Source organism: Trichomycterus rosablanca, chromosome 16 (assembly GCF_030014385.1).
Source record: "Trichomycterus rosablanca isolate fTriRos1 chromosome 16, fTriRos1.hap1, whole genome shotgun sequence".
NCBI lineage: Eukaryota > Metazoa > Chordata > Actinopteri > Siluriformes > Trichomycteridae > Trichomycterus > Trichomycterus rosablanca.
The window spans coordinates 8,800,778-8,816,936 of record NC_086003.1 but is presented as its reverse complement, the minus strand read 5'-3'; the positions used below and the strand labels follow the sequence as shown (position 1 = coordinate 8,816,936).

At 41.7% G+C, this 16,159-nt stretch overlaps 1 protein-coding gene across 6 annotated transcripts in view; it reads right to left on the bottom strand.

Moving 5' to 3' along the window:
- slc4a4b (solute carrier family 4 member 4b) overlaps positions 1-16,159 on the bottom strand; it is a 113,926-nt gene that overhangs the window by 16,197 nt on the left and 81,570 nt on the right. For 4 of the 6 annotated variants that reach the window (XM_063011493.1, XM_063011499.1, XM_063011495.1 and 1 more), the window contains exons 13-17: positions 13,238-13,371; positions 7,121-7,389; positions 5,251-5,306; positions 4,595-4,783; positions 1,406-1,519 (exon numbers count right to left, since the gene is read on the bottom strand). In XM_063011493.1, coding sequence (XP_062867563.1) covers positions 1,406-1,519; positions 4,595-4,783; positions 5,251-5,306; positions 7,121-7,389; positions 13,238-13,371 — 762 coding nt within the window. The remainder of the gene's footprint in view (positions 1-1,405; positions 1,520-4,594; positions 4,784-5,250; positions 5,307-7,120; positions 7,390-13,237; positions 13,372-16,159) is intronic. The other 2 variants (XM_063011494.1, XM_063011498.1) reach the window with 1 other exon arrangement.

Sequence of the window (16,159 nt, the reverse complement as noted above, 5' to 3'; positions counted from 1 at the left end):
GACGAACTGTTTGATGTGACGTGGTAAAAGCGACTCAGGCAGTACGTACAACGCTTAATGCGAACAAAGCTTAACGTGGCTTATTGTATTAAAACAACGATCAAGGAATTCAATTGATGGAGAGAACTTAGTTATGACCATTAATAATTAAGAGAGGCTTAGTGTTTCTATGTCGTTTATTTAATACATTAAGGTTTTTTAATGATAAGCATTTTAGATTGTCTCAGAAAAGCTGATTCTCACAATGTGTCAGCACCCCGAGCTATAACACAAGTTTAAAAGTGAAACAGGAGGAAAATACAGCTAAACACATGCTTTTAGAGTGGATTTGATGGTTATTCCACAATAATGCATATTCGTCTCACATTCGCAATTTGATGACATTTTACCACACCACTCAAGCCAAGCGCAGAGCAAAGCGGCGGTTTGCGTTGAGGCTCATGGTGAGCGAAGCACAAAATGCTTCTCATGTGAATGGCCATTGGTTTCTTTGCTGATCACTATTCTCTTGGCTTAATCATCCAGTTTGGAGGGACAACCCAATCCCTGCAAGGTGTTGGTGCTTCTTGATAATGCTCTGAATGATACTCAGAGGGATACTTCAAACCGCTGAAATTATTTTGTATCCTTCTCCTAACTTGTACCTTTCATCACTTCATCACAGAGCCTGTTTGAAAGCACCTTTCTAGCCATGGTGTTACTCTGCAATACTAGTAGTGGAATCCTCAAGGAACAGCTGTTTTAATTCAGAATCGACCAAAACCACTAAAACTGATGTCAGGTGTGGACCAATTAGCCTGGAGGATGATTTGTATTGTGATTATTTATAATGTGCAAATACAGCTCGAAAAAATAGACCTAATTCATTTTCATTTTCAAAAGGCAAGTGTCTACCCACAAAAGTGGTTTGTGCTGCAGTTTATCAGCGCATATATCATTCTTGATGCAAAGCTCCGGCCAATCAGCTCTTAACTGTTTGACTTAAGTCTTGCATTGCAAGTCTTTAGTTATATAAGCGGTGCAAACAGGGTTAACTCAAGAGGATGTGGTAGAAAGTAGAAGTCGTAATTGCATTAGTTATGAGAGAGTCCGTATCCGGTTTAATATCCCACCCCTATCTGAACAACAGGCCAACCGTTCATGTGGCTGCCGGCAGGCAGAGCTGAGACTCGATACGATGTATTCGAGATCCCAGCTCTGGTGTTCCAGCGTGTGTTTTTACCGCTGCGCCACCTGAGCGGCCTGAAAAAAGATTATTTTAAACACTTCTGATCTTGACATCTTATAACACAACATTTTAGCAAACTAAACATATCAAACACATCTCCTCTTACTTTTCTATCTGTCTGTTTGTCTCAATAAAAATAGGCATAACACATTTACATAATTACACACACACACTCACCTTAAATTCACTTGGCACTATTAGTTTTGGTGTATCCACTCCAACAAGTGCATCTATCCCACAGAAGATCAGGATGGCCAAAATGATGGCAAAGTCACTGATCAGCTTACGCACCTGACAAATCAATGAGTTAATATATTAGTTAATTACACAATTAATAAATACCTTAATCAAAAACTATAGCACATTAAATACACCGATCAGCCATAACATTAAAACCACCTCCTTGTTTCTACACACACTGTCCATTTTATCAGCTCCACTTACCATATAGAAGCACTTTGTAGTTCTACAATTACTGACGGTAGTTTTATCTATTTCTTTACATACCTTTTTAGCCTGCTTTCACCCTGTTCTTCAATGGTCAGGACCCCCACAGGACCACCACAGAGCAGGTAATGTTTAGATGGTGAATCATTCTCAGCCCTGCAGTGACACTGACATGGTGGTGGTGTGTTAGTGTGTGTTGTGCTGGTATGAGTGGATCAGACACAGCAGTGCTGCTGGAGTTTTTAAATACTGTATTCAATGTCCACTCTATTAGACACTCCTACCTAGTTGGTCCACCTTGTAGGTGTAAAGTCAGAGACGATCGCTAATCTATTGCTGCTGTTTGAGTTGGTCATCTTCTAGACCTTCATCAGTGGTTACAGGACGCTGCCCATGGGGCGCTGTTGGCTGGATATTTTTGGTGGGTGGACTATTCTCAGTCCAGCAGTGACAGTGAGGTGTTTAAAAACTCCATCAACATTGCTGTGTCTGATCCACTCATACCAGCACAACACACATTAACACACCACCACCATGTCAGTGTCACTGCAGTGCTGAGAATGATCCACCACCCAAATAATACCTGCTCTGTAGTGGTCCTGGGAGAGTCCTGACCATTGAAGAACAGCATGAAAGGGGGCTAACAAAGTATGCAGAGAAACAGATGGACTACAGTTAGTAATTGTAGAACTACAAAGTGCTTCTATATGGTAAGTGAAGCCGATAAAAAGGACAGTGTGTGTAGAAACAAGGAGGTGGTTTTAATGTTATGGCTGATCGGTGTATTAGTTAATTACACAATCAATAAATACATTAATCAAAAACTATAGCACATTAGATATGAACTGGACATTGAAAAAAAAACAAAGTGATGTAAGTGCATGCTTTACAACATGAATTTAATAGTTAATTTAGATAACTTTCCCCAGTTTAGTTTTGCTTTTGCTAAGTTCACAGTACACGACTATCAAAGTGGTCAGATCGCTGTACAGTTTACACTACACAACTTGATCTCCTGTAATCTGGAGTCTTTTAAGTTATTGTGGTTTTCACAACGATAGGAGGTCGCACACAACAGGAGGGATCTCAGACAAGTCTGTCTGGTCTCCCAATCTACAATTTGTCACAAAAAACACACACAAGATGAGTTTTTAGCTTCCAATCAAAGTTGTTTGTGCACTGATATGCAGCAAAAAAGCAATGAGGAAAAAGAAGAGAATCATGGCCAGCGGAAAGTACATGGTAAATAAATTTTTTTTGCAGTGCACCGTTGGTATGATGGTTTGGCGTGGACAATTAAATCACAAATACTGTAAAGCCTGTGCGTGTGCGATATATTCTGGTAGAAACTATATTTTGCTCCTGCCCTACACATTTACATTTACAACTCATCTTGCGTTCTCATTGGCTGTAGTTCGACTCCGCATTCACTGCCAATCACACCTGATAGCAACACTTTTCACACTACAGGATTTTGAGTCGATGTCAGGTCCGGATATTTTTCTTGAGAAAGCAAGCGCTAGGCGAGTCGCTCTGATCAAGTCTTAGAATAGTTCGCACAGCCTGAGCGAACACCGATTTGACCTGAGTTGGCGCATTTGTCTGTGACCTTTCGGCGAGATTGTATTTATCCCTACACACCTCATTCACCTCATCAGCTCATAAGAGCAAGCAAATTGCTGCAAGTGTTTAAAAGAAGTACCACCAAGGATCAGGGATAAGTACAAGGCTGGAACGAATTGAGATTAATAAGCTTTCAATGATCATGAGGCAGAAGTAATAAGAGATTTCTGGCGAGATTAAGCAATGGCTGTTTTCCACTGTCACTGCCAAACTGGTGGATGGTTCCACACAAAGGAGGGAACATTGTGTGTGTGTGTGTGTGTGTAGGAGTCAACTGCCCTGCAGAGTTTTTACTACAACCAACAGCTATGAATCTCTGGTATAAGTCTGGTATGTATGGTGCTGCGTAGTCAGAGGTCAGTCAAAATGCCCATGCTAACTCCTGTCCACTGTCAAAAACACCTATAGTGGGCACACAGGAATCAGAACTGGACCCCTGAGCAATGAAAGAAGGTCAACTTGTCCAATGGGTCTGTCTGAAATCCTAGTGAGCCCTCTTCTACATAGACAGCATTTTATGTCATCCTTCACTCGCTCCTGAGAAGAAGGCTGTCTGAATTCTTAGGTACCTTAAAATGCTGCCTAGTGAGGTGCCTTATTTCTAAGCTATAAACTGACTGAATGACGAGGGAGTATTCAATGCTTTCTAGCAGTGAAGGCAATCCCAGCATTCAGTGCGGCACAACTTTTCTCACAAAAAATGACAAACATGGCGGACGAATGAGGAGCAACCAACAGAGTTCTTTTCAACTGTATTATTGATTTTTAATTTGTATAAAAGTGTACAGGTAGAATTTATTTGCTAATTTTGTCTTTTCAGTGACAATTTAATGGTTTTCAGTACACAGAGGGAGATGTTAGCTGGAATGCCAGTGGGTTGTGCCGCCTCAGCCCATTGATTTGTAAGAAGCTTAGTAAGCAAAAACTACGGTGACATCTGCCTTATGAGTTTAATGTCCTGTTAGAATCCTCTCTACTTATGTAGCTGTCTAGGTAGTCAGTAGGCAACAAGGCAGCTCGCTAGGTTTTTAGACAGACCCAGTGAATTCTGTTTCAAGGCTCATACAAATGGCCAGGTATATGTGCATGGTTTCTAGGATGATCCACCTTGCACCTTGCACCTTGCATTGAGAATTTAAAGGACCTGCTGGTAATGTTCTGGTACCAGATGCCACAAGCTTCTTCATACGTCTTGATTCGGTGGGTCAAAACTGTTGTGTTTACAAGAGGCAAGTTTGGAATTTAATGATATGGTTTTTTTTTGGTGTATGTGTGTGTGTGTGTGTGTGTACATACCCTGGTAGGAAAGAACCCGCTGGTTTTAAACTTCTTCAAGGACATGGAGCAGCTGTATGTGCCCAAGAACAGGATGAATGACATCAGCGTAATGTCAGGAACGAATTCACAGGATTCGCCTTTTAGGACTCCACCCCACTCCAAACACTCTGACCGAGTTAGTGATGACCAGGTGGCATTCAAGGGCTGCTGGTTAGAGGTACAGGGATTTATACACACAAACATTACATACACTGTTGCACACCATTAAAGGGACATTTTGTAAAATGCAATGAAAATAAAAAAGCCCTGACCACAACTCCATTTATAGCCTTTGGTATGAATTGGCCTTCCTCGTCTTCTGAGTCCTTTTACAAGTCCTATCATAACACTGTTTTCAATGTTATCATGTGGCTGCCTCATCACATGCCCAAATTAACATAACTTGTGGGAACAGTGCATAGTTCTGATATACACTATGCGAACAAAAGTATGTGGACACCGCTTTGCAGCCACACTCATTTCAAACAGTTTTTTCCTGCTGACCTTTTCAAAGCATCGCCGGTGAGACAAAATGTTTATATGATGTAGTTAAAAGAAAAGCCTTGACATGGCAGTGTGTCTACACTGTATAAAAATATCAAATGTATAATCATATCAAACATTACCAGCATTACCTGTCCAGTGGAGTTGTACAGAGCCTCAATTTTTTCATCCAGTACAGAATGGTTTCCTGTTTCATACAAACAAAAAGCACCGGTCACTAAAGTACAGCACATACATAACTGCCCACCAGTAAACATTTACTACGACTTACTATACACTATTACACTTAAAAAAACATACACTGATCAGGCATAACATTATGACCACCTTCCTAATATTGTGTTGGTCCCACTTTTGCTGCCAAAACAGCCCTGCAACTGCGATGCACTGTGTATTTTGACACCTTTCTGTCAGAACCAGCATTAACTTCTTCAGCAATTTGAGCTACTGTAGCTCGCCACGTGCATCAATGAGCATTGGCCGCCCATGACCCTGTCGCCGGTTTACCACTGTTCCTTCATTGGACCACTTTTGATAGATACTGACCACTGCAGACCGGGAACACCCCACAAGAGCTGCAGTTTTGGAGATGTTCTGACCCAGTCGTCTAGCCATCACAATTTGACCCTCGTCAAACTCGCTTAAATCCTTACGCTTGCACATTTTTCCTGCTTCTAACATCAGCTTTGAGGATTCAATGTTCACTTGCTGCCTAATATATCCCACCCACTAACAGGTGCTGTAATGAAGAGATAATAAGTGTTATTCACTTCACCTGTTGGTGGTCATAATGTTATGCCTCATCGGTGTATACCCAAACATAAACACTTCTCATATGTATATATTTAAATATGAGGGATCTTCTTAAACTTTCCACACTTTTATATTTCCGTTAGACACAGTGAGGGGGGTGAGAAGTATTAATTGGTCGTGTCTGAGAGACTGAAAGACAGCTTATAGTCCAGATCTGATTTCCACCTTTTTGGACGCTCAAAGAAGCTTTAAAGGGTAGAAGACTTTCATGTGATGATGTGAAAGCAGTGGTGCATCAGTGGCTACACGCTCAACCAAAAACATTTTTGCTGATGGCATTAAAACGTTGATACAACGCTGGGAAAAATGGATCAGAAGGTGACTATGTAGAAAAGTGATGTCATTTGTTTTTAAAACTCTTAATAAACAGAGTTTAAAAAAGCGCGGAAGACCGCTCAGATGATGCATCGGTAAAATACGCTAGCACACCAGAGCTGGGATTTTGAATACATCGTATCAAATCTCAGCTCTGCCTTCCGGCTGGCTGGGCGGCCATATGAACAACAATTGGCTGTTGTTCAGGGATGGGATGAGCCGGACTAGGGTTCCTTATAACTGGTGCAATTACGACCTCTGCTGGATGATTGATGGCACCTGCACAGAGTTGGGGACTCTCCGTGCACAAGGCTGATCCGCATATGAACTCGCCTCATGCAGGTGAAAAGAGGCAGTCGGTACTGCTCACGTGTCGGAGGGGGCGAGTGTCAGTTGCGAAGCTCCTCAGTCAGCAGTGGAGGGTTGTATCGGTAGAGGTGAAGTGTAACACAACCAGGGTAATTGATAACGACTAGATTAGAGGAGAAAATGGGGGCGGGGGGACAGAGAAAAAGAAGAACCCTCATAATTCACAGATATTTATTATTGGATTATTTATTATTTATTATTAAATGATATGAACTTACACACAATAAATTTGTTAAGATATTATTAAAATTTATAATTAATTTTAAAAGATTTATTTTTAAATTACAGGCCAACAGCATGTGGATAGCTAACCATGAGCTTGTTGGACTATTCCAAAACCATGGGCATTAAAAAGAAGTCCCTCCCCCTTTTACAGCCTTAACAGCCTTCACTCTTTTGGGCAGTATTTTAATAATATAAATATTATTAATAACGTGTTTAAAACAAAGCCCTAGCACAAAAGACACACACAGGCCATTTTTAAAGATGCATTTGGTTTCATACCATCGGGCGGCATGCAGCGGCAGTCATACTGTGTGACCATGTCCCAGGTATAACTGGAGTCGATGGGATAGTGGTGAGCGAGCTTGAGCATCTTCTTGAACGCATCATAGATAAAGATGAAGCTGATAAGAGATGCAAAGCCTTCCTCAGTAAAACGTGTGAAGTACTTTACGAGAAAGCTGGCATCCGTCACCACCAGCACCAGGCACAGAAAACCTGACCACAAGCCGATCCATAGCCGGAACTCCAAGTAGTCAAAGCCGTTGTCCCTAAAAAACAACAAATGTTCTTATTTATTGCATGTTTTTGTTTGTTTGCCTTTTTTACTTGTATAATTGCATGTCATTTTCAGTATTGCGCAATACTAAAGTGCTGTTTTTTTTAATCTTTATAATAAACCCCTTCAGACATAGCCAAACATGTCTGTATAGCACTGCTCGGGATTCGAACTCTGGATCACTAAACCTCTGTTTCTGGGATCCTATACTAATAACACCACCAACAGAACTCTTATCTCTATAAACTGTGTTTCAATAGTATGTGTGTTTTGCTTAAATACTGTATGTGTCCAACACATATTAAAAACTGAATTTTTAATGCAACATAGTTGGCAAATACATGCAGATAAATTAAAACAAAACTGAAAATCATTAAAAATCACTAACTAGCCAGTTTTTGGATGGTAGTTTAATGGGATGTGAACCCTGGATGCCAGAGTTAGTGGGCTAGCGGAATTTACCACTGCACCACCTGAACGCCTGTTATAACTGTTGTGGTTGTAAATTGTATTTAACGTATCAAATATACGTATGTTTATGTATTCTAATACTAATTCATCCAAAGTATTGCCACCCAAGCAAGGACGGATTAAGGATAGTCTGGGCCCCTGGGCAAAGGTCCCTAGAAAGTCAAGGAGCCATGGTAAACGACTTCTATGGAAGTCAAGGGCCCCATAGCAGGGGCCCTCGTGATCAAGGGCCCTCTAATGGAATGCCCTGCTCTTCTCTAGGGCCCCCTGGTAGGGGCTCTCATAACCAGGGCCCTCTAAAAATATGCCCCCCTCTTTCCTAGGACCCCTAATAGCCAGAAGTCGAAGTCAGAGCAGTGCCACAACGCCTCATCCATTTTCATAAGAGGCCCAAAAGCATGGCTAGGGCCCCCAAAAGCATGGCTAGGGCCCAAAAGCATTGTTGATCTCGACTTGCTGTCAATGCCTAGTTCACACTACATGATTTTTGCCCTGATTTTCACTCTCCGACTGGTTACCGCTAGATGTGGCAGCTGGGGAGAAACTCTGCGTTCACTCGGCGATCGAAACTCGACGCTCGATCGCTATGTGTGAACTGTTCAACAACTCAATACGAGAGACTCGCAGACATAAGTAAAATATCTAGCATGTTAAATATCTGAATCAGTCGGCCAACTGGCAGCGAGTGTGGTGTCGAACTACAGCCAATGAGAATGCAAGATACAGGGTTTGGAAACAGGAGAGGAGATGTAAAAACGTGGGACAGGGTTGTAATACAGTTTCTATCAGAAAACATCAGCATACACTTAAGCTTTACAGTATTGTAACCTCATCGTCCACGCCAAACCATAATACCAACGCTGCATTGTAAAAAATATATATTAACCTCCAACTCACTACAGAACAGAGAATCCCTGCTGGTCGTGTTGCCAAATCCACTCGGATTCATTTATTTTTTATCTTTACTTTTACGCTGCACATCAGTGCACAAACAGCTTTGATTGCTCGCTTATTGTTGACGTGCATTTTTGGACAGTGTGTCATTAAACCCCTTGTCACTTCCAGTGTTTGTTTTCGTCAAGTCAAATTTATTTATATAGCGCTTTTTACAATAGACATTGTCTCAAAGCAACTTTACAAAATCCAGGACCAACAGACAAAAAACCCTATTGAGCAAGCCGAGGGCGACAGTGGCAAAGAAAAACTCCCTTAAAATTACAGGAAGAAACCTTGAGAGGAACCAGACTCAGCAGGGCCCATCCTTCTTGGGTGGTCTGGAAGATACTTTAAATGAATAAGATTTAGCAATAAATAAATAAATAAATAATAAGAGTTATTATTCAGTCCAGTCTGTAATAAAGTCTGTAGTGAGTTCTTGACATTCTTGGTGCAAACACGCTAGGGCCCGTCACATCCGGCAGGAGCAGCATTGTTGGCACGGCAGTCTCGACTTTATTCCTTAACCTCGGGCAGGCAAACAGGTTTCCATCAGAAGGACCTCGTGACAAAACGTAGTTTGGGAGACCAGACCACTCATCGTGGTGATAGATCGTATAGTGTGTGACCCCCTATCGCCGATCAGTGTAGTGTGAAAACCACAAGGACTTAAAAGACTCCCGAGTGCAAGAGATCCGGTTGTGTAGAGTGAACTGTACAGCAACCCAGCAACTCCGAAAGTCATGTAGTGTGAACTTGGCCTTAGGGGTTTTTGGTTCTAAATCTGTAAAGTTGCTTTAATGCAATGATGACTGTAAAACATGATATGCAAATAAATTAGATTTGATATTAAGGTTTTCATATGAGAAATATACGTACATCATTTGTGGATTCATGTAAGTTGCCGGTTGTTTAGCTTACATCATGAGGTTTAGATAAGTAAATATCCAGCATTCTTAGTTAAAGGTAATTTTTGGAGTTTACCAGAATAATAAACATATTCACTATGACCTGTCTGGGATTTATTGATTTCATGTTTCTGCCTTTACCATCAAACACGGCTGGCATGGGGTTGAGTAGCACAGGTTGATACACGGTGTAATGCTATCTGAACTTCACTTTAAAACCTTCACTGCACTGCTCGGTTAATAATCTGTACTGGCTTTTGTTTTCTTCAGCTGTTACGTCGTCTTTTGTCTCAAGTTTCTTATTGTGTTGTGGCAGCTTCTTGGGTTTCTCCAGTCACTATCGGTTTCATACAGTAAGTTCCCCTTTTTTCTGGCTCTAGGATATTATCACAAGGACAAAGACATTATCACAATGTACACTGAGGGAACACATTCCACCCCAGTATTCAGATATGCTCAAAATGTCCCTCAATAAACTGATATAAAAATGATAAATAAACATATTTTACTCACTAGCTTTGCATAATGTTATGATCTGTCAGTGTTCCCATCAGTTGTTTAAATGACAGGAATGTTTCAGAATGACACTGGCGTAGAACCCCTCTATCCTAGATTCGGTCCCCCCAGTGTTCACTTCATGGCCACAGCCTCTAGAGTCCAGTGGTACTGCTCCTGAACTCTGATTGCCTGTTGTGTTCTCGAGTTCCGTTTTGGACGGCTTATTAGTCGGGATTTTGCTTTATCTATTTCTCAAGTGTTTTTAAGTTTTATTTCTGTTTTTTTCTCAAGTAATTATTTCATTTCTCAAGTTAATAAGACATAAGATTGTCTGGGGACTAAAATGGGCTTTTGCGGCTTATTGTGGCAAACTGCTCGAATACCATCCCTTTAGGCGGCTTTTCAATAATAGGAGCAATTGATTTGGATGTTAAGATCAACTAGGTAATGCTTAGTTCACACTACACGATTTTTGCCCTGATTTTCATTCACCGATTGGTCGGCGCTAGATTTGCCGGCTCAGGAGCAACTCGGCGTTAGCTCGGTGATGGAAACTTGGCTCTCAATCGCTATGTGTGAACTACTCAACAACCCTCCTAGCTCGTTGAATATCTGGATCTGAGTTGCCCGACCAGCAATGAGTGCTATGTCGAACAGCCAGTGAAAACGCAAGATACGGTGTGAGGGGAAACACAGGGGAGAAGTTGTAAAAAGGTGGGACAGGGGCATAATATAGTTTATATCAGAATACATCAGCACACACACAAGTTGTACAATATTTCTGACCTGATCGTTCTCTACAAAACATAACACCAACGTTGCATTGCAAAAATATTTATTAACCTCCAACTCACTATAGAACAATCCATGCTGTTCGCGTAGCCAAATCCACTCAGATTCATTTATTTTTTCTCCTTGACTTTATGCTGCACATCGGAGCACAAACTTTGATCGCTCGCTACTTGTTGACGTGCATTTTTGGATGTGGTATCATTAAACCTTTCTTCACTTCTCGTCTTTGTTTTCGTGACAGAACGTAGAACGTAGTACTGTAGACCAGAGAAGCTCGCCTGCGATTCCAGTTGGTGATAGATCGTGTAGTGTGTGACCCCCTATCGCCGATCAGTCGTGTAGTGTGAAAGCCACACCGACTTGAAAGACTCCCGATTACAAGAGATCCAGTTGTGTAGTGTGAACTGTACAGAAACCTGACGACTTGGAAAGTCATGTAGTGTGAACTTGGCATAAGCTACACTCAGACCGGCAGCAATTTTCCACTCCACGCCCTATGTTTACACTGAAAGAGTCATCATCGCCTGGGGTTGTTTGGTTGCCATAGTTCAACAGTTGCCAAGAAAAAAAATGCCATGGCAGTACAGCATGTATAGAACAAATAATCTGATGAGAAATCAGATATTTTCCCACCCAGTTTTCACCACAAATTAGATGTGTCAGCGAAAAGTAAAACTCCTTAAGGGAAATCGCTTGTCTATAAATTTCATCCCTGCATAGTGCATCACAGTCTGTGAAGTCAACATGACAAGAGAACTGTGTTTGTTCTTTGATTCACAAGTGATGGAGATAATGCACGTACCTGCTTAATGCTCAGTGTCTATTAGTAAATGTCACATAGCTTCGCTCCTAATTTGCATAAAGTTAACTTTTTTATGATACCAACTCCACCCACTTTGTGCTGCTAACATTCGCTCCGCCTTTTACATATGATTGGGGTATAGCTCCTATTACGGCGTTGTAAGATGGTGAGAGAGGTACTTTGTACTTTCAGTCTGCACCCCTTGGTTCAGGGATGGTCATTCCCTCTTCACTTAGATGGCCTCTTTGACTCCTTGTTCCAACCAGAGTTCCTCCTTGTCAAGGATCTGCACATCTTCATCATTAAATGAGTGGCTGCTGACTTGCAGGTGAGTGTAAACCGCGGAGTCCTGGCAAGAAGGCCGATCTTCTATGCTGGGCCATCTGTTTCGCCAGTGGCTGTTTAGTTTCCCTGATGTAGAGTTCCCGGCAATCCTCCCGGCACCTAACATTACTCTGTTTGTGTTGAGGGACCTGGTCCTTAGGGTAAACTAATTTCTGGCATAGCGTGTTTTGAAGGGGGGGGTATGCATTTTCTCCCCTTTTTCTCCCTTTTTCCCTTTAGCGCGTCCAATTGCCCCATTGCTTCATGCTTCCTCTCTGCCTATGCCGATCCCTGCTCTGACCGAGGAGATCGAAGCTAACCCACGCTCTCCGACACGTGGGCAGCAAGCCGTATGCATCTTATCACCCACACATTAACAAGTGTTGTGCCACCTAGCATTGTGTACGGAGAGACACACCCTAAGAGCACTCTTTGCCCATCTCGGGGTAGGCGCCTCTAATCAGCCAGCAGAGGTCGTAATTGCATCAGTCTGACAGAGAGAGACCCATATCCGGCTTAGTCCCGCCCATCTGAACAACAGGCCAATTGTTGTTCATGTGGCCACTCAGCCAGCAAGGCAGAGCTGAGATTTGATACAATGTATTAGAGATCCCAGCTCTGGTTGCGGTGTGTGTTTTTACCGCTGCGCCACCTGATCGGCTGTTTTGGGGTTTGAAAGCAACTGAAACGCGGTGTTTGGAGAATATCCGTCTCAATTGTTCCACTATTCCCGCCACATACGGAATCACCACTGGTTTGTGCTTAGACAGTGGTTGTCCTTCTCCTCCCTTCGATCCACTGGAGCAGTAATTGGGCATTTTTCCAGCTTTTTCCAGATGTGCAGATCCTTGAAGATGAAGATGTGCAGATCCTTGACATGGAGGAACGCTGGTTTAAACGAGGAGTCAACAAACTTGTGTCCAGATGAACCGATTCAACTTTGTGGACATTCCTAGCTTAGTTTGTGAAACAATATTTCTAGTGCTTTTCAAAGAGGGTAAGAAAAGAAAGTCACCAAAACAACTTGTGTGTATAAATGCTAACCGGATCTCCATTGCAGATTTGTGTAAATGCCGCGGGTGCTGTATGTAAACATTGGTACCACTTACTTGCTGAAGTTGAAGAGCAAGCGCTCAAACACAAGGACCGGCCCTGTGCTGCTGAGGATAGTGAGAGGCTGACCAGCGAACAAACAAAATACTGCTCCTGCTAGCGCTGTGCCCAAAAAACTCTCCAGCACTCCCTACAAAGAGACAGAGAGGAGTTGAAGTCCAATTGGAGTATCAGAGAGAGGAGTGTATCAAAAATATGAAGCAAACAATAGGTAAATAGGTAAATAAAAATAAAAGATAAGACTTGTTTTAAAATGTAGAAAAAAGAGAAATAACAGCAAGAAAAAGAGGCAAGAGAGATAACATTAGGAAAAATTAGGATGGGTACATGTAACTAAGACCAAATAATTAAGTAAAAAGAAGAAGAAGATGCTGCTCAGGTGGCGCAGCGGTAAAAACACACACTGGAACCAGAGCTAGGATCTCGAATACATTGTATCAAGTCTCAGCTCTGGCCACATGAACAACGATAGGCCTGTCGTTCAGATAGGGGTGGGATATTAAGCCAGACAGGGACTCTCTCATAACTAATGCTGGCTGATTGATGACGCCTGAACAGAGACGGGAAAAGAGTGCTGTCAGGGGGTGTCTCTCTGTACACAGTGCTGATCCGCATTGCACTCGTCAAAGTGTAGGTGAAAAAAGGCATACACTGCTGCCCACGTGTCGGAGGGGGTATGGGCTAGCTTCGTTCTCCTCAATCAGAGCGGGGATCAGCATTGGTGGAGAGGAAGCGTGACGCAATAGGGCAATTGGACACGCTAAAAGGGAGAAAAAGGGTAAAACTAAATATAAAAAAAAGGAGATTAAAAAAAGAAATAAATAGTTAGAACAAATAGAAGACAAGAAAATGTAAAAAATGTTAGAAAATATTGTTATTAAATAATAATAATAATATAATATTATTAAAAAATAATATATATGTTAGTAAATATTATGTTTCGTTCAGACAATTTTTTTTACTATTTATTTATTTATTTTTTATTGTAGTCAATTTCTCTTTCGCAGCTGTGGATCCTCAGTTGTGATCGAGGAGGGTATACTGCTGCTCACGCCCCCTCTGATGCATGCACAATCCCTGCGGACCCCTTCTTTTACACCCATGCTTTGATGGATTCGCACATGGTCTGCTAATCAGAGTCCTTGCACAGCGTTTGAAGACCCCACCCACTTAGTCCGGTCATTTCCCCACCCAGCAAACACAGTGGCCAATTTTTGTCTGCTGCAGGCACTGCCAATTGTGTCCGCTAGATGGCGCCCAGCCAACCGGTAGCAGAGCCAAGATTCATGGTGTTCAGAATCTCGGTGCTGGTGTGCTAGCGGAATATCCCGTTGTGGCACCTGGGCACCTTGGACCATTTTTATAAATAGGATGTCCGTCTAAAAATAATATCCAAATTTCCATGTCATTTACAATCAACAGTTGTCTTAGTTTGAGTTTTTATGCTTCATTTTAACCCTTAAATTCTGTCCTAAAACATCACGACTTTTCCAAATTTTATGGACACTCCAAATAAACTGCTATTTTTTTTTCTCAGATTGTTATTGTGTTTCAAACATCCCCTAATTTATACACTTTTATTTGTGGTCTTAGCGATGCCAGCTAGAATACGAGATTAATAGATTTTGATATGATCTGTCTGGTGTTAAGGGTAGCTGAGACTCACACACTCACACACACACACACACACACACACACACACACACACACACACACACACACACACACACACACACACACACTCACACACACACGTTATTTTCTAAAATAAAATAACACCACCTGAAATGTCATTTTATTTACAGCTTTGATTGGGGTCTCGGGAACCCCAAAGAACAAGGCAGTAAAGTCAATGACAACAGAACATAGGGGTTAATGTTTAATTACCTAGATCACCTGCTAGAAGTTACACATTCACTTAAGTACTGTGGGAAGAAGATTTTCTCTTCCGTTGGTCATGTCTTCTGGTGTTTTATGCTAATGGTTTGAGAGTGTTGCTTTCCAGCTCATCAAGCTGTTAGAATGACTACAACAGTAGTAAATGCAGTAATAGTAGTAAATGCAGTAATAATGCATTATTTATTTTTTGTATTATTGGGCACTTGAAAGTTTGTTTACCTTTTTTGGGTGGTGGTTGTGCTTTACTAGATAGGTCCAATTTAGAAGTCTGTAAAGGCAGAGATGCACCAAAAAACTGTGACCTTGTGAATATTTGTATTGGGTCCCTATAGCATCATTATTTTCATAAACATTATTTTATTATATTGGCTATTATTTTCACAGTTATCATAAGTGATATATAAAGAGAAATCATGCTAAGTGATGGGAAAAGTGTTTTTAAAAAAGGGTTTTTTAATGGCGCAGATTATGCATCGCCTTTTCCCTTGCACCTGCAAGAACTGAAAACGAACCCAACTGGCAGGATGCTTAACTAAGGTAGAACCATAATACTATGGCTAAAAAGCCACACAAAGTGTAACAGAAAAATAAAGGAGGCGACCAAAACAACAGAAGCAAAGTAACAAATGAAAAACACAAAAACATTTGCAGCCCACAATGGAGAAAGTGTTTAGAAAAGGGATAGCGCAGAAATGAAAACTGGTTGTCACAATATGGCAAGCTACTCAGAGCGCCAACGACAAGAACATTTTCGGAAAACGGAAAATCCAAAACAAGTCAGGGGCGGCAATGCTTGAGCGTTATGCCAACCCACCAGCTGACAAAGCCAATGCACAGTGTGGGTCCAAACTGGGGGACCCGTTTAAAAAAGGGGCATCTTGCTCATCCAGGGCAGTTCTGTAGTGATGCCTGAAAATGGTAGTGACTAAGTAAAGCGATACAACTGTACTGGTCGAAGACCAGACCAGACTGAGCCCAGCATCAGGCAAACGAGCAATTACTGTCAAAGACTGTTGAGC